The 18,550-nt window shown below is 43.7% G+C and overlaps 1 protein-coding gene across 20 annotated transcripts in view; it reads left to right on the top strand.

Moving 5' to 3' along the window:
• OBSCN (obscurin, cytoskeletal calmodulin and titin-interacting RhoGEF) overlaps positions 1-18,550 on the top strand; it is a 202,913-nt gene that overhangs the window by 102,099 nt on the left and 82,264 nt on the right. For 11 of the 20 annotated variants that reach the window (XM_075419909.1, XM_075419905.1, XM_075419916.1 and 8 more), the window contains 15 exons: positions 1,043-1,306; positions 2,656-2,922; positions 3,299-3,562; positions 4,171-4,437; positions 5,429-5,695; positions 6,392-6,658; positions 7,908-8,174; positions 9,379-9,651; positions 10,298-10,564; positions 12,705-12,971; positions 13,526-13,795; positions 14,308-14,574; positions 15,473-15,739; positions 16,612-16,878; positions 17,579-17,851. In XM_075419909.1, the coding sequence (XP_075276024.1) occupies positions 1,043-1,306; positions 2,656-2,922; positions 3,299-3,562; positions 4,171-4,437; positions 5,429-5,695; positions 6,392-6,658; positions 7,908-8,174; positions 9,379-9,651; positions 10,298-10,564; positions 12,705-12,971; positions 13,526-13,795; positions 14,308-14,574; positions 15,473-15,739; positions 16,612-16,878; positions 17,579-17,851 (4,014 nt within the window). The remainder of the gene's footprint in view (positions 1-1,042; positions 1,307-2,655; positions 2,923-3,298; positions 3,563-4,170; positions 4,438-5,428; positions 5,696-6,391; positions 6,659-7,907; positions 8,175-9,378; positions 9,652-10,297; positions 10,565-12,704; positions 12,972-13,525; positions 13,796-14,307; positions 14,575-15,472; positions 15,740-16,611; positions 16,879-17,578; positions 17,852-18,550) is intronic. The other 9 variants (XM_075419918.1, XM_075419913.1, XM_075419912.1 and 6 more) reach the window with 5 other exon arrangements.

Genomic DNA, 18,550 nt, shown 5'->3' with positions numbered 1-18,550 from the left:
CTCTGGGTGACCCTGCTTCGGTGCGAGGTTGGACTAGATGACCCACAGGCGTCCCTTCCAACCCCTACCATTCTGTGATTCTGTAATTTAGGTTTGAAGGATGCAGGGGTCTACATGTCTGTGTGGGGATCAGGACTACCGTGACAGTTAGGTATTTAAAAAAAACCCAACAACACAGATTATCAGCAGCTATAGTCTTCTTTATCCTGCTAGCTCCCAATAAACCAATCCAGAAATAAATCTGTGTGTTATGTTAATAATCTCATCACCTGACATTCTGCTCTCCTCTCATTAATAAGTATCCATTTTAATGGAGTAGCGGTCCTTGGCTCTCAGGAACTTACCTGGTAAAAGAGACCCATTTCTGTCCTCTCCAGCTTTTTTCCAAAACCTTCTGACTCCCCTCCACCTTTCCTGAGATACGGACTTTTCTGAGGCATTTGGGGACTACTGTTTGTGTTCTGTACCTGCTTACGGTGGTTGTGCACAAGGCAAATTTGTGGGTAAATGTTAATAATTAGTTTTCCTGAAGGTAGTTTCCTATAGGTTGTTCTGTATTTGGGTTTTGATTTCCAAAATGGGAAACGGTGAGAACTGAGAAACTGAATTTCTTATTACATGTAATGGCCCTTCTATTTAAAAGTAGAAGTAGTTTTATTTTGAAATCTGTCTGCTTTCGTGTAGGTAGGGCTAGAAGTTTTTAGTAAAAACAAACCAGAAAATAACAATGTGTAGGTAAAACTGTACTGTATCCAGAATTGTTATCTGTGAGTGCTGTTGACTCAAGATCTGAATCTTTCTGTATTGTTCTTTCACCGTGAAAACCAACAGACACCCAGGGAACTGATCCCTTGCATGAAGTGAAATCACATCACACTTGAAGAAGGATACTCTTAGAATTTCTGAACTTGGCTATAGCTAAGTATGTTTATAATAGGCTGAAAAAGGGAGGCATAAGGGAAAATAATCCCAGGCAAGAGAAATAAATCAGGATTTTAATTCTGGTTTTCTGATGACCATTTGTCCATGTTGCATCCTTCAGCTCTGCCACCGCTCTTTAAGGAAGGGCTAAAGAACAAGGAAGCAGAAGAAGGTGGAGAAGTCACCCTGCACTGTGAGCTCACCAAGGCTGCTCCAGTGGAGTGGCAGAAGGACCACAGGATGCTCAAAGCAAGTGAGAAATACAAAATGAGGCAGGAAGGGACCAAGGCAGAGCTGGTGATTCGTGAAATAGCTGAGGCGGATGCAGGAGACTACACCTGTGTGTGTGGAGAGCACCAGACTACAGCTGTCGTAACAGTAAAGGGTAAAAATTATCTTGACCTCCTATTTCCTAACTGGAAACATCTGTCCTCTACTCAGGTGTTCATTTTTCCACGTCTGTTCATTCAACCTTATTAACCAAAGTTCCATTCACTTGAAATAGTATTCCCTGTCTTTGTTGACCTGCAGGCTGTGTATATTGGAAAATCACGGTCTATATTTTCCTGTGCCATCCATTGTCTTTTCCTTTCCTGAAACACAAACCTGTTGTCCTTTCATCTTTCCCTTCTGACATTCCTTTCCTAGCATATAAACCCACTATCCTTTTATCTTTCCTTTCCTGCATTTCTTTTCTAAATCTGTTTATTCTTTGCCGTTCCTTTCTGGCTTTCTCAACACCTACCATTTTGATGTGGTACAGGGTATAAAAAGCAGTATCCAGAATAAGGGTGTATTAATTACAATTCATTCTGTGCCGAGTTATGTTTATATCGGTTTTTGTGCCCATAACCACTGTTCTAATGCACAAAGATCGGTTTGCACTGGGAGTCTGATCTTCTAAGCAGAAACGAATAAATTCTTCCTGTGACCTCCTTCTGGTCTTACTTTATTGCAAGAACCAGTTGCTGCGCAAACAAAACTGGTGTTTCAGCTTAACACTGCCGGAGATGGGAAGTGTGCACAATCAAGGAGGCTAAACCTGGCTTCTAGGCTGGATATTTTAACTTGGCTCCACTGCTATAGAGTGAGTCATCAAGTTTGAGATATGAGCTATGCAACCATGTTAAGGAGGTGGAATACCCCATTATCCCACCTAGTTAATAGAGGGACGTACTTTAAGGTTATTAAATTTATTTCAAGGAAATAAAAGTGGGGAAAATATGTTCTGAGACATGAAAATAGGTTGGAATTCAGCACGTGGAGATTTTATTTGAGGTCAAGAGGAGTCTGTGATCTCTGGCTGCATGTTTTCAAGGGCACCTCAAGGAAGAAGGAATGATGATGAGCAAGGAGCTCTGCCAACACTCAGAGCTCAGCAGGAGGCCTCTGTAAGTAGGAAAAGAGAGTACAAAGGCATGAAGTTTGTGGAAGACATAAACACGTGTGAATTAAGGGGATCAGAGATTATATTATTAGTTCTTGTTACAGGGAAACTTGTAGAAAGCAGGTGTAAATCTCTTGAGGACCGTGCAATTTTGCTAGTAGGAAGCCAGTATAAAACCAAAGGTTCGGGGTATATATTCCCACTAGAATGTTTTCATTTCTCTTTCCTCTCTTTCCTTCTGATGCTCAACCTTCTATAACCATCACAACTTTCCCCTGTCACTTCCTACCCTCACCGATCCCTGGAGATATCCTCAGTTTGTAATATTTTTTACCTACATCCTTCAGCTATGCCTCCATTTTTCCAAGAAGAAATGACCAGTAAGGAAGCGGTAGAAGGTGGAACGGTCACTTTGCACTGCGAGCTCAGCAAGGCATCTGCCCATGTTCAGTGGAAGAAGGGCCATCACGTCCTCACCCCAGGCAACAAGCACAGCATGAGACAGGAAGGCTGTGTTGTGGAGCTGGTAGTTCACGATTTAGACTTGAATGACACTGGAGATTATACCTGTGTTTGTGGAGACAAGACCACCACAGCTGCCTTAACAGTGCATGGTAAAGTAATTCTTGGGACTAAGGTCCTCCAAACCTTAGACCTGCCCGAGTCTCCATTGCTATGGTCTGTTCCCATTCCCTTTCTGTTTGCTTGGCCTTTTGTGTTCATTTGGAGTTTGCTAATGCTCTTCCTTCTTCTGTTAGAATTGGGAAAAGGGTTGCCTTTTGGTGTTTGTCCTCCTCAGCTGTGCTGGTACTTCTCACATTCCTTGCCCTGATGCAGAGTCCAGGGAAATCAAGGGAGATTTTTTCCGTTGTGTTCTGCTGACCTGGATCAGGGCTCAGTAGTGCACCATGCATCCTCTCCCCCAGGATGTCATCTAGCTGCTTTTTAGGGAATATTCATTGTCTCTGTGGTAACTTTTTTTATCTTCAGCACTGCCTCCAAAATTCAAAAAAGACCTGAAGGACTTAGAAGCTGCAGAAAGTGGGACAGCCACTCTGCACTGTGAGCTGACTAAACCTGCTGCGGTGGAGTGGAAGAGAGGGCAGGAGGTGCTCAAAGCAAGCAGCAAATATAAAATGAGTCAAGATGGTGCTGTCGCAAAGCTGATTATCCATGAGCTGGATGTGGAGGACACTGGAGATTACAGCTGTGTGTGTGGAGATCAGCAGACAACTGCCACTTTGACAGTCAATGGTAAAAAAAATAAATTAAAAAAAAGGGGGAAAAAAAGGAAAAGGTTATAATATATTCTAAAAACAGAAGCTGTATGTTAGTGTCACTTACGGAGAAGACTTATCTATCATTCCTAAGGAAGGTGTGCAAAATAGCATGGTCTAAACAGCCCAGCAGAGTGACCAGGTAGAAAATGGGAGTTGCAATACAAGAGTAAATGTGTTTTGTCAGTGTGTTACTTCCAGGATCATTGTAATCTCTCCTACAAGTGGCCTGCCTTAAGAGGGAATCTGAACACTTACAACTTACTGCTGACCTTCAGATCTTTTCCTCTGTGATCAGGACAACGTGCTAGCTAATTATATAGTAGGAAAGATATTCTGCCATTTTTAGATCATAGATTAGATTAAGCTTCTATATACTACATGGCAAATATAACATCTTCAAAAATATTCCTTCTTGTTCTGCAGATATTCCTATTATTTCTCTGGGAAATAGCCTTGTACTTTGAATCTGGAGCATTGAGGTTTAGAGACATCTGCAAAAATACTTTTTTGGTGCTTTCATTTTCTTTCTACTTTCACAAACTCCAGCAGCAGTATGTTGCAAGTTATATTTCTATTTTATAGCCCTACCAGCACTTTTTAAACAAGAGCTTCAGAATTCCGAGGCAGAAGAAGGAGGTACAGCAACACTGAGGTGTGAGCTTACCAAGCCCAAAGCTACAGTAGAGTGGAGGAAAGGAGATACTACTCTCTACCCTGGTTTGAAATATGAGATGAAACAGCAGGGCTCCACTGCTGAATTGGTCATTTGTGACTTAGAACTGGATGATTCAGGAAAGTACACCTGCGACTCTGGACATCAGCAGACAACGGCTGTGGTAACTGTACATGGTAGGCAGAGCACTCACCCTTGGCTCAGTAGAGGTGAAGTGAACGGAGCTTGTCTTGGTGTTCCCTACAGCCATTTATTTGTTTTGCTGCTGGTCCATGCCAGCATACATATTCTACTTGAGCATGACACATGGTCAAGTTAGAAAGGTTCTGCTTGTGGTATCTGGAGTGATTAATCATTATCAAGGCAATTAAATGTTGCCATGATGTCAAAATATGATGAAGCCTCCTGCCTTTTCAGTCCAGGTAGTGTGGCTGCATATGGGAATGGATAACAGAAAATAACCCAGGCAGGCTGATTGTGATTTTGGGTTGTTGATTGCTTCAGCAGGCATAAGGTATGCCCAGTTAGGTGTAATGCCTGATTAGAATGATAAGAGATGCCACAGTTTGTGGATAAAGGATTTCTATAACATGTGAATGTGCTGTATTATTATTTGAGGCCTTGAGACTCGGCTGTAAATACTGAGTGCATCTGTTTTCTTCAGCCCCTTCTTGCCAGGAATCTGAATTTCCTCTTCCATTTATCAGTCTGTCATCGTCTCTTACTGTATTGCATTGCCTTGTGTTTTGAATGCTAACTTGGTATTTTGTATGTTGATAGAAGCTTTATTTGGGGGAAAAATATTCTTAGATTAATATTCTAAACTCACAGACCTCTGCTAAGGAACAAGGGTCCATGCCCCACTGTGTCCCAGTGGTCTTTGACTAAAGCATCCCTAGTTTGCATGGATATACTTCTGTAGGAAAGTCTGACTCCTTCAGACCACAGACTAGGCCATTCTGTGGACTACTCCGTAAAACCAGCTCTCGCCATCTGTACTCAGCTCTTGGTTCACGTAATGGCTCAAGAAACGTGCTACCAAGACAGAGGGTTGCAGCCCAATGATTGTGGAATCATTAGACTAGGCCATTTCTGAAGAATTAAGATAGAATTGGGTCCTTTCCAGAATAAAATACTCTGAAAATATTTTCTTCTCAAATTTTGCAGCACTTCCTGTCACATTTAAGCAACCTCTACAAAATAAGGAATCAGAGGAAGGAAGTACAGCTAAACTCTGCTGTGAGCTGTCAAAACCCAACGCTGCAGTGGAGTGGAGGAAAGGAGGAGTGGGGCTGCAGCCCAGCCAGAAGCATGAAATGAGGCAGAGGGAATGCCGGGTAGAGCTCTTAATACATAATCTCAAATTAGAAGATACAGGAGAATACAGCTGTGATACTGGGGATCAGGAAACCAAGGCATATTTGCATGTTAAAGGTAGGTGGGGTGAGCTGAATCCTAAAGCAATAGATTCCCTCAAACATGCAAAGCAAGGTTTTAAATGGGACTATTTTGAAATACATTATTATTTTCCCTATAAATAGTTTCCTTTTCATCTGACGTATTAGGATTTTTATTTTTTTTTTAATGAGAACAGAAGAGGATGATACTTTGTTCTTCCAGACTGCATTTGAGTCTTGGGTTCTTTGAAGAAATACTTTCCAGTTTTATGGCTGGGAAGAAATTAACGAAAGAGCAATGCTTTAACATGTCGGGACAATGGACCTGATATGTGGCTTAAATATTTTAAAAAAGATTTTCTTCCAAATCCTGGAAGAGCACTGACAACAACCTTCCTGATCTGTCAAGGCTGACATAGAGATTTCAACTTCTTTACTCTAGAGATCTTTGTTAGATCAACTGAAGGATAAATTCATTCAAAGAATTTAAGCCTGGGAAGGATGTGAGTCAAGGAACAAAGGAAATAAATGCTGTACGAGCTGATGGCTGCTTCTGACACAGCAAGATCGCCTAGAGCTCCAGGCAAATTAGAAAACATGGATCCTGCCTAGGAATACTGCACTTGCAAAGCACAGTGTCTTGTTCCCTGAAGTGTCAGTCTGACTGTGATAACCAGAACTTGACTCAGGCTTCAATAAAAGCTCCTGTGTTCCTTCTTTTTTTTCCCTTTAGCTCTGCCAGTTCTTTTCAAAAAGGAGCTCAAGGACAAGGAGGCTGAAGAAGGAGCTGCAGTGAAATTCCAGTGTGAGCTGACAAAGGATGATGCAACGGTGGAGTGGAGGAAAGGCACCATGGAGCTTTTCCCGTGCGCCAAATATGAAATTAAATTAAGTGGTCGCACAGCTGAACTTGTGATTCATGATGTAGAACCAGAAGATGCCTCTGATTACACATGTGATACAGGAGACCAGCAGAGCACAGCAGTCCTCAGAGTGAATGGTTAGCATTGAACCAAAATAGAACAGAGGATAGGAGGGATTTGTGAAATTGTGTGAATGATATTATTTTATTTATTGATGAATAAACTCCACCAAAAGTTAAGACAGCAAGGAAAGCAGATGCTCGGTCATAAACCAGAATAGAGAAAAGTAGATCTTGTAGGACAGGGTTTGTAGAAGGGCTATTTAAGCCCATAAAACACATTGCACAGTGTAATGACCCCTTCCTCTGGTGTGATAAAAGCAAGAAATTCTGCGTCTTGGAGATTTTGAAATTCTAATAGATCTTTATTTTTGGCACTTTGCATTCATTGCTGGTTCAGTTGAATCAATAACTAATCATAAGTCATTTACAAAAGCATTTAGAAAAATTACTATTTTCAATTTTTGTAATGCCCTTCCATGAAGATCCTGAGAACACTGTTAAAACAAACCAGGAATAATGTCTGTGCCTAATCACTATATGTCCAATGTTTGCGGTCGTCTCAAACTGTTGGGTGGAACTTGTGGCTTTGATCTAAGCCACAACATTTCAAGATGCATCCTTTTGGCTGAACTTGACCCACAAAGCAGCTGCTGGGTCAGCCACAAGTGGAAGTGCCCTGTGCTTGCTTTACATGTATCACAATAGGGTTTAGACAGAGGAACTACAAGCACTGAGAGTCCTGTTTTCACAACTGCTCTCACACACACAATGGATATTCCCTGCTTGTTTTAATCAGTGACAAGCTGTTGTCTGAGCTGTTCTGTGCCTCACTTGAATAAATGCAGTCATTTTGTTTATGTATCATCTGAAAGACTCACTGTGCGCGGTCTATGGTCTTGAAAAGACAGCAGAGAAATCAGAAATGTGTTTAAAACTTTACATCATTTACTGTGTTGAAAGTCACGAGTGTTTCTATAAAAGTGAAGAGACTTACATTTGTTATAATGAGAAAGTACCAGGTTTTGCTTAGCCAAAATCTTTATGCGTGTTGGAGTTCCAATATCCAGAGCAGATGTATAGAAAGTGTTATGTGGATGCCCCCGATTTTACGGGAAACGAACATATTTGGGGAACTTTCTGATCCTCTCCTTGTCTGGATATACAGAATGTAGGTCTGTTTATAGAGAAAAAAGGGTTGTTATTATCATATAACCACTTAATGCAAATTTGTTCTGCAGCATCATAAACCAGATGCCTTGTGCTGAGTTGTCCAGAGCTGGCATTCAAGCTAATGAGTCGTGCATTAATTGTTTTCACTTTGCAGCCATCAAGCCCCGGCTGAAGCAGCAGCTGAAGAATGAAGAAGTAGAAGTGGGAGGAACGGCCAGGCTGCGCTGTGAGATTTCCATTAGCAAAGCAGAAGTGGAGTGGAGGAAAGATGGAGTCGTCCTTCACTCGAGCTCCAAGTATGAAATGTGGCAGGACGGCACCCTCCGTGAGCTGCGTGTTCATCGCTTGGAACCTAGCGATGCTGGAGAGTATTCCTGCAAGGCTGGAGATGAGACAACCTCTGCAAGACTGACAGTGAAAGGCAAGACCCATTTACTGGGGCAAAGGGATTTTCACTTTAGGATGCTAAGATTTTGTGACATAGTTGTTACTATCATGACAAACCATTGTGCTAAACTATTGTGATAAACACAGATCATAGGAAGGGTATAATAAAAAATCTCATGGTCAATGAATGCACCAAAGCAAGATTCACTTAGTGGGCAGGAGAGGATAAGGCAGCTGTAATTTTTGACTCATAGCTTGAAGTATTTGCTTGACATCTTATGTGTGTGAGTGCACAGATGGTCTATCCCCAGCTTCCAGTCACATGGCAGCTGCATCTGGCCTTAATGTCATTGCAGACAGAGCTTGCTTTCAGGTTGGACCACTAGTGTGGAACAATCACCGCTAGCATCTCTACAGGCTACTCAATATTATAGATACTCTGTACGATATGCCCAACTGCATCATTTTTCGTGCAGATGGTGACCTCAGTTGTGTGAATACATACTGTGTTTGCTCAGATGAAGCTTGCTCTGCTTCTCCTTTGGTATTCCCCAGCAGATTCAGGGTACACACAGCTTCTGCCTGTTGCAGGCTGTATGATCTTGGCACAGATCTGCAGGTGCCCAGCTGTCCTAGAAGCAAGACTCGAGCAAACTGAAGCTCGAACACGCCATGCTCACACTAATCCAGTAAGTCCTGCTGAGAGCACAGAGCCAACCCAATCCCCAGCCAGTCTGGATCACCAGCGTGGAGAATATGTGATTCTGTTTGCAAAAACACAGTAGAGGGGATCAGGTTTAAATGTTTTTCTGTGAAGATATCTAAGTGCAAATGTAACAAAATTTCAAAATCCTGATTTTGGCATCTGGCGTTCATGTCTTATTAACCCAGTTACAATATCAAACATGGAATAAAAAATCAGTATGCAATGTATCTGTGAGAAAGGGCAAGTGATAAAATCTCTAACTGAAAGACATTGGCCATGTTACCGAGTACACTGAAAGTAGTGAACCAGCAGTGTTTGAAACATGATTTGAGAGGCTGTGATATCCTTGGAGGTACTTAAAGCTTAGCTGGACAAGGCACTGAGCAACCTGTTTTAAGCTGGCCCTGCTTTGAGCAGTGGTTGGACCACAGATGACCTTGAGAAGTCCCCTCCAACCTCTATTATTCAATGTTTCTATGCTTTGATCCATGCTTTCCCTGTCATGGCTTGACTACTGATGGACTGTTTGCAGAGCCTGACGTGACCATTGTGAGTGGCCTAAAGGACACGGTGGTGTTTGAAGGGGATGATGTCAAGTTTCAGTGCAAGGTTTCTCATGAAAATGCAAGGGATGTTGAATGGAAGCTACAGGATGTAGCTCTGCAAAATAATGAAATGAATGAGATCTCAGTGGAAAAGGGAAAGATTCACACCCTGACATTAAGGAAGGTGACTGAGCAGGACATTGGCACCATCACTTTCCGAGTGGGACCCCACACATCGACAGCAGAGCTCACAGTAAAAGGTAAGGGCTGACTGTGATGTGGGAAAGGAACAGGACTGGTGAGAAGAGGTGACATTTTGCTTATGCTAATAGCACATTCAAGGCCGTCATTCACCCCTTGTTAGCTCCTGTTAGTAGGGTGCTCGTGCTTCAGAGCATGCATGACGTGCTGATGTGGTCTCGTATGCTGTCAGCACTGCAGGACAGTGGAGTTGTCACTGTGGTCCTGAAGCTAATTGGTTTCTAGAGAAATTACTGGGGTACCTCCAGTGGGTGGACTGACAGACCTGCAATTTTCATTGCTTCCACTTTCCCTTTTCTTTTTTTCTTTTCCTTCTTTGGAGTCTTTCTGTAGACACTGTTTTGAAGAAATTCTCAGTCAAACATCCTTCTCCTTCCCTCTTTGGAGCTGTTGGTCTGGTCAAAGTCCCCATCCCACCAGAACCAGTTAATATATCTGTAAAATTTTTGATTAGCACTTCAGTAACTCCATCAAATATTTGTGAGTGGGTTTCATCCAAAATCCATTCACTTGTTTTAACCTCCAATATATAACACACAAGTTAAAGTATTTTTTTAATACTTAACTGTTCAACTGTAGACTTAATGCTGCAGGGAAACAAGATAAAGGTGACTGTAAATGCCTTTGCTGTGTTTGTAATTTCAGTGCCACCTCCAGTCTTTAAGGAGAAATTGCAGAGCACAGAACTGCAGGAGGAAGAAACAGCCATCCTCCGCTGCGAGGTCTCCCAGCCTCATGCTGCGGTGCAGTGGAAGAAGGGCACCCACGTCATTTCCCCGAGCTCCAAGTATGAAATCAGGCAGGAGGGAACAATCCATACCTTAAAGATTTATCATTTAAATCCAGAAGACTCTGGCAAATACACCTGTGATAATGGAAACGAACAAACGACAGCCACTTTAACTGTTAAAGGTAGGTTGTTTTATGGTGGGTTTTTTTAAGATGAGAAACTTGTTCCACTTCCTTAGCTTAGTACTAGTGAGAGGCTGTTGTCTACTGTCCTTGACTTCAGATGTACTTTGCTGGCATAAAGCAGCTGAGTCCTTTTGCTCACAGAAGTTATGCTAAGTCCTGTGGTGTCCTGAGCAATGAACATGGAGGGACCCAAGTGCAGTAACTGCTTCTGCAATCCTAGACCCAAGGGCCTCTGCCTGGTCGCTCAGAAAACCAAGGCTGAAACTAAAATTACGCTGAGACCATTTTGATTCTTAACCACCTTGGTCCTTTGAGCTATAGTCCTACCTGGGCAAATGGTGCTCAAGAGTCAAAATGGGCACTCAACTCCAGCTGAAGAACAAGGCACCTAAACACTTCTAGTGCCTAGGGCCTTAAAAATAGGTGCAATGTGCCCATATGTCCATTTTTAAAAATCCACTCTGGTACAAATACAATATCAATGTGACTTTTTCTGAGATACAAGATCAGTTAAAATAAAGAGGAGCCAGGAATTTCTTGTGTAGTATCTTTTGAAATATCCCTTGAGGGCTTTCCCATGAAGGGCATGCACCTGCCTGCTGTCACACTAACTTCGTGATCCAGTGATAGCAGAATATTTGTGCTGTAAGCAGATCTTCTGATGGTGGCTGTCCATTTCTGTCTCTGTGTGTGGTCCCAGCCACTCCAGCACTCTTTGAAAAAAAACCTCCAAAACCAGGAAGCCGAGGAAGGCTCTACAGTCACCCTTCATGCCAAGCTCTCCAAATATAATGCACCAGTGACGGTGACGGAGCACAGGAACAGGCTGCCCAGAGAGGCTGTAGAGTCTCCTTCTCTGGAGATACTCAAGACCCGCCTGGACAAGGTCCTGAGCAGCCTGCTGTAGGTGACCCTGCTTTGGCAGGGGGGTTGGACTAGATGACCCACAGAGGTCCCTTCCAACCCCAAACATTCTGTGATTCTGTGAAAAAAGGGTCAGTCTTGCTCCAAGCCAGCAACAAGTATGAGATGAAGAGGATGGCTCTGCTGTAGAGCTACTCATCCATGATCTACAGCAGAAGGATGCCGGGGAATACATCTGCGATTCTGGCAATGAGCAAACTATGGCATCCTTGGTAGTGAAAGTGACAAAAACCTGTCACTTCACCTTTTACGGAGCTATGGGTTAGTTTAGATGTTCCATACGGAAGATTCACGGACACTGTGGCAGAGTCTGGTCCTTTTTAGTGATGAGGATATCTGAATCAACAGTCTGACAGTGTAGGTCTTCACACATACTATTTCTCTCTCCTTATTCTTCTGCTGGCTCCTAAAAGCCCTAGGGCTGCAGGACTTCACTGCATAATGGGATGCCTTCACTGCAAATCCAACTGTACAAAAGCCTTGACCCCAGCCATTCCCCAGCTATCCCACAAAATACACCATCCATTCCTACGTCACCCACAAGAAATTTCAGATCTATCTCCTCTTCTGCACATCTGCCACCCAGTTCCTGTGAATTCTCTCTGATTTCTGGAACTCCATCTTCGTCTGTTTTAAATACCAGTTCAGCCATAGCTGTGGAGCCACCAAGGTTCTTGTAGGGAAATGAACTTGAGGAACTAAACTTCTTCATGTGGCACATTGTAAATCAACTCATCAAAACTCCATCTTGTGATACACATCAGTTCAGGGACATCCAGAGTTCATGTCTCTTCTGGCTCCACTTTTCTTATGAGGGACATTGTATGATGATATTTCTTCATGCACCCTCCCAAATACCCAAGAACACAGATACCAGGCATAGGCTTTTGAGTTGTGGCTTTGGTACCCGTTTGGAGTTACATGCTCCTAGATGCTTGAGATTCCATATCCTTGACTGGTCCTGTGTAAGAAGGAACACATTCCCAGAGGTGCTCAGTGTGTGCAGTGCCCAGTAACTCTTGGGGAGTGCAGAGTGCTTATTGCTCATGGAAAATCCAGTGCTTTTTGTCATTCCTTGTTTGGGTTTTAAAGTAATTTTGGAATTGAGTTTGAACTAAATTTGGAATGGCACCACAGTTTCATTAAACACAAGACTCAGTGACACAGTCAGCAATGAACAATAATTTTTTTCCTCTGGTTTGTCTTGGTTTAGCCTTGCCAGTAATCTTCACACAACCACTCCAGAACCAGCAAGCTGAAGAAGGCGGCACCATCACTTTGAGCTGTGAAACCTCAAAACCAAATGCTGCTGTGCAGTGGAAGAAGGCCGGGACAGTTCTGCGACCAAGTGACAAATACAAGATGCATCAAGCTGGACCCATGGCTGAGCTGACAATTTGCAACCTGAGTGAAGCTGATGCTGGGGAATACACATGTGACACAGAGGACCAGCAAACCACTGCAGCTGTGCTCGTGAAAGGTGGGGCTTTGCGTGGGCAAGAGCTTAATGGAGCTTGGTACCACAGCAGGGGCACATAGCTAAGTAATTTGACAGCTAGACATTGTGCTGTGCCCAAACTGAATCATGGGGATCTCAGAGACCAGGGTTATTTCAGAGGGATAAGAGCTGGGTCAGTTATCTCTGTGGAATTAGAAATGGGTCTTTAGTCAATGATTCTGTGGTTTAATGTTAATGTCGCCCACTAAAATCTGTTGACAGTGTTTTCAGAATGCATAGATTGCATTATAAATATCTATTATATATTTATTATACACACAATACAGTAGAACATGCATAATTTATAGACTAGCATATATATGTGCATAATATGTATGCACAGACACATACCTTATGCATCAGTAGGAATGTAACATATTACTACATGCCCATGTAACTACATTTCCACACATTTAGTGTTTAGTGCTTTGTGGTCACTCTTTCAAACAGTCTAGTACTGTCAAGAAAAAGCATGACGAAAGTAGGTGTCAAACTGTTGAAAGTAGATATCAAACTCTGTTGACCTTTCCATAAAGAACCAGCAGCCACCATAGTGGAGACGCTGAAGGATGTCACATCGTATGAAGGAGAAGACGCAGTGTTTGAATGCAGGCTGTCCCGGGAAACAACTCAGGATGCCCAGTGGTTCCTGGGGGATGTTCCCTTGCAATCCAATGAAATGAATGAGATCGGAGTCCAAGGGACGCGTCACACACTGATCCTGAGGAAGGTGACACTAGAAGACTGTGGGCCCATCAGTTTCAAAGTGGGGCAGCATACCTCAGCAGCACAGCTAACGGTCCAAGGTGAGCAACCTCCTAGGAGCAGGGATTTAGAAGGTGCTAGTAAGCACTGTCAATATTGCTTTAGCTTCTGGAGAGGTTTATTTGGGAGGAGGGGTCTCTGGAAATCTTGGGAAATTTGCCTAACCTAATTTAGTCTTTTAAGAGGTAGATATGTACATCTGAGCTAGTTGTTTCAGTCATTTTTTCTATAGTCTATGGAGTGCAGCAGACATCCTTGGAAGACCATCCAAATTCTCCTGAAACAAGCATATGTCAGAATCAATGCTGAAGAATGTAGAGAACAGGCTCTGAACTGATGTCCTACCTATGATGTTTTTAGATAATATTTACTCAAAAGAATACAAAAACTCTGAAAAAATTTCCATGAAGTTCTGTAGAACGCTTTTGAAAGACGGTCCTTATCAATATCCTATCTTGTTTTTTCCTCTTTGATCTGGTTTGCGCCCAGTTCTGATCTGTGGGTAATGCTGGATCAGGTGGTTGTGGCAGTGTCGGTACCCTCTTCCCCACAGTTGCTCCAGTCACCTTTGTGAAGGCTCTCCACAGCTTGGAGCTGCAGGAGGGTGGCACAGCTCACTTGTCCTGCGAGGTATCCCAGCCCAGTGCCCCAGTGGAGTGGAAGAAAGGCACGACCGTGATCCGCTCCAGCCAGAAGTGCAGCATCAAGCAGGAGGGGAACGTTCACACGCTGGTCATCCACGATTTGAACCGCGCAGACTCAGGGGAGTACAGTTGTCACACGGCTGATGGGAAGACCACCGCCAGACTAGATGTTAAAGGTATGATGCTCTTTGCTCAGCAGTGGTGAGAGCTGCGCATGTCAATTTTTGGAGCTCTCTAGTGCAAGACGGGCACCAAGGTAGTGGAGCAAGTGCAGCAAAGGCCACCAAGTTTGTCAGGGGACTGGAGCATGTGAAGTGTAAGGAGAGGCAGGGGCAGCTGGATTTGTTCAGCCTGCTGAAGAGAAGGTGAGAAGGTTGAGGGGGGGCCTCATTGCTATCTGCAGCTTCCTAATGGGAGGGTCAACGGAGGAGAGAGAGACAGACTTTCCTTTGGGGTGCTCAGCAAATAGATGAGAGGCAACAAGTGCAAGCTGCAGCAAGAGAAATTCAGATTCGTTAAACAAACAACGTTTCACAGTGAAGGGGTGGTCAGACAGTGTAACTGGAACCCAGAAGGGTGGAGGAATCTTCATCCATGGAATCTTCATCCATGGAGGACCTCCAGAGATCCCTTCAGCCTTAATTATTCTGTAATTGATGCCTGGCTGCATGATCTGAAGCCTCAGGTCTGATGGTGTATATTCTTTGAGTACTTCTATCCTGCTCCGTGGTTTTATTTTGGGGATGAAAAGCCATCTGGGCTTCAGAAATTATTACTGAAGTTAGCTGGGAATTCTTTGTGAAGAGAAGTGTCGGGTATAGGGAGAGAAATGCAGCTCCCGTAGAACTGAAATTTTTCCTGCTGGTTAACTCCTTTTCCTCCTCCTCCTCCTCTGCCTGGCTTAGACCTAGACATCCCCACCCTGGCAGGTCTCTATTAGGTAAACACTGGTAGAATTGTACATGAGCTTCATGAAAGGTACAACCATTACCAGCTCCTTAAAAATAAAACATTATTCCATTTTCTATTTTTGCTTCGCCCGTTTTTCCTCCTTGCACCATTCCCCATTTCAAGCCCTGCCTGTGCTTTTCAAACACTGGCTGAAAAACGAGGAGGTGGAGGAAGGGCGCACAGCCATGCTGCGCTGCGAGCTGACAAAACCCAACGCGCCTGTGGAGTGGAGGAAAGGAGATACGGTGCTGCAGCCAAGTGACAAGTATGAGATGCGGCAAGAGGGGACACGTGTTGAGCTCTTCGTCTATGGTGCTGAGGCTCAGGATGCCGGCGATTATACGTGCGACTCGGGGGATCAGCAGACCACTGCATCACTGCAGGTCAAGGGTAGGAGAAGCTTTGCTTGAAGGCAGAGAAGTTCTGGCTGTGGCTGTCCTCCATAGGGGTGATATGGAACTTTTATCGATGAATTATCGTTAACACTCTGTATCTGTGAATTACAACTGCAGGAAAGGGTTTGATCCACAGTCTGGTCTTCAAAGAATAATTTAATGCGTTTTAAACCCAATTCTATATCTGCAGTTGCAATTTTGATCTCACTGTGAGAGCTGGGAACAAAACTGCAGCTGCTGCTCGTGAAGGGTATGTACAATAGCAGTTAGAGAACTTGCCTGCTACCTGACAAGAAGAGACCACACTATTTCACCAGACCTAGAACAGGCCCATTTTAAATTGAGCCATTATATCTATCTGTACCTAAGCAGCCCAAGAATTATGTCTCTCTGTCTTTTTCTAGTGGCTGCTTTTTTGGATGTTGTAGTTTTGTTCATTTTATATTCAGTGCTATGTCTTTTGACTTGAGCAACGAGATCATGCTCTTGGATCCTGAGTTCAGCCACCATACCAGGTCCTGCTCAGAGCACGTAGTTTCAGCGATTAAATGCCCAAATGCTGTGATTGTCAGGGTTGTGCCTCTAACTGCTTACGCTGAAAATTACGTGTATGCCCATATGAAGCCCCTTAGAGGTCCTGCGACCTATGGCAATCCTTTATGGAGCAGCAGTGGACGCCCTCATGGTCTCAGTGGCTGATCCCCACAAGTGACTGGCCATGGCATAACTCAAAGACCTGCTCTGGGCTTGGCATTGCCAGCAGGCAAGTTGTGGTTCACAAAGAAGGGAACTGCTAAGCTGGAGAAGTTGCAAGCAAGTTCCTCACCTTTGAGCACTGTCACTGATGCAGTTGCTTCTCCGCTGCAGTCCTACCTGTGCTGTTTAATGAAGAACTGAAAAACGTGGAGTCGGAAGAAGGGGGAACAGCCATCTTGCACTGTGAGATCTCCAAGCCAGACGCCTCCGTGGAGTGGAGAAAAGGAGGGGTGGTCATTCAGCCCAGCGGCAAGTATGAGATGAAGCTGAAAGGCACCATTGCTGAGCTGATCATCCACGGTGTAGAGCCGGATGACTGTGGGGATTATACCTGTAGCACTGGATACGAGATCACCACAGGTTCTGTGTATGTGCAAGGTAAGGTGAGATGTGGTGGAAATGCTCTGATTTTGCTGCTGGCATTTCTTATTCCAAAATCTTTGACAGTAACTGGCCAGACTTGTCTCTGATGCAACCAGTTGAAAGTTCATTCACTTCTTTCCTGATTTCAGTGAAGATTTAAACACTTACATCCAGACTGAGCTTGGACCAATGTTTATAAGTTAAGGTAGTTCAAAGTACTGACCGTACTTCATACCATAGCAGATGGGTGTACTGCTGAAAAACTATTTTCTCGGAGCAATGGTTGTAAAAAATACTGAAATTCTTGTTATTACTGATTACAACTTCTATCATTGTTGATATTCTTACTACTCTTTTAAAGCACTGTAAGTAAAGATCCCATTTAAACCTTAAGCCTCCTCTCTGTCTCCCACCTCGTACAATGTCAGCGCAGATGGTTGCAACACACAGAAGAGCCAGTGATGGAGTAGAGTTTCCACGCAGTGAAACAGCGTTTGCAGACACACACACACTGCTCTTGCAAGTGGGTGAAGGATGGAAGGTGGTTTCTGAACCACTTAAAGAAAAATTTAGTTCTTTTTTCCATGGGACAGCGTTACAAGTTTAACTCTGCTGGACAACTTGCACTGTCACTTGGGCTAGTTCTGCAAGAAGGGACATGTATGTGTTCATGCTTTTGATTTCCTTTGGCACCTTCTCTTGCTCTGTTATACAGAAGAAGCAGCAGTCATAGTTTCTGGTTTAAAGAACACAGACGTCTTTGTGGGTGAGTCGGCCACGTTCACCTGCGAGCTCTCACACCCGGGCGTGAAGAACGTGCAGTGGTGGCTTGACGGATCTCCCCTTCACAACAACCTTGTGACTGAAATCTCTGAGCAGGACGGGATGATCCACACTTTAACCCTAAATGACGTGGCGTGCCATGACTCAGGCACGGTCACCTTCAGAGCTGGGTCCCTTATATCTTCAGCTAAATTATTAGTCAAAGGTATTTTGTTGTTAGAAAGAAACACATGGCCACCTCTGGACTTGCTCAGTGCACTAGTGCTTCTGCCTTCCTGGCTACCCTTACTAAATCCCTTCTTCTGAGTTCTTCTGAGTCCTGCAGCCTTCCACTTCTGGAAGCCACCCATACCCCAGAAGTCTTACAGGTACAACCACATCGATTTTTTGAGTGGTTCAGGTGAGAACGGGTTGCAGGGTTAGGGCTGCTGCTTTCACCTGACATCTAAGTAGAGCTGAACATAAACCACTGTGGTAGCTCCTGATTGTTCTATGCCCCCTTCAACTGTTTTTATAATATCACGAAATATTCTGTAGCTGGAAATTCACAGAATTACCACTGTGGTGCTCTATACCTAGGCTATGGGTGCTGAGCTCAGTATATTCACAAGACAAGACTCCAGGCTATTATATTGATGGCTCCAGAGCTCTTACTGGGCACCCAAGGATATATGACATTGCAGTAGCATAGTGACAAAATAAGTCTTGTTTGACGACTGCCAGAATAGTAATGGTCATCACTGCACTAGCAAAGATTTCTGGTCTGTTGAATAAATATTTTTCTCATTTGGTAAGGGTAGCCACAAGCTGCAAATAACACTGAGCTCCAGACTTGATAAAGCAAGCTCCTTCACATCCAGTCCTTTTATAGCTATTGGGAAAAGCCGTTATTTTTCAGACGAAA

The sequence above is a fragment of the Opisthocomus hoazin genome, chromosome 4 (genome assembly GCF_030867145.1).
Source record: "Opisthocomus hoazin isolate bOpiHoa1 chromosome 4, bOpiHoa1.hap1, whole genome shotgun sequence".
Classification (NCBI taxonomy): domain Eukaryota; kingdom Metazoa; phylum Chordata; class Aves; order Opisthocomiformes; family Opisthocomidae; genus Opisthocomus; species Opisthocomus hoazin.
The sequence above is the reverse complement of the archived record's forward strand: the minus strand, read 5'-3'. Positions and strand labels throughout refer to the sequence as shown.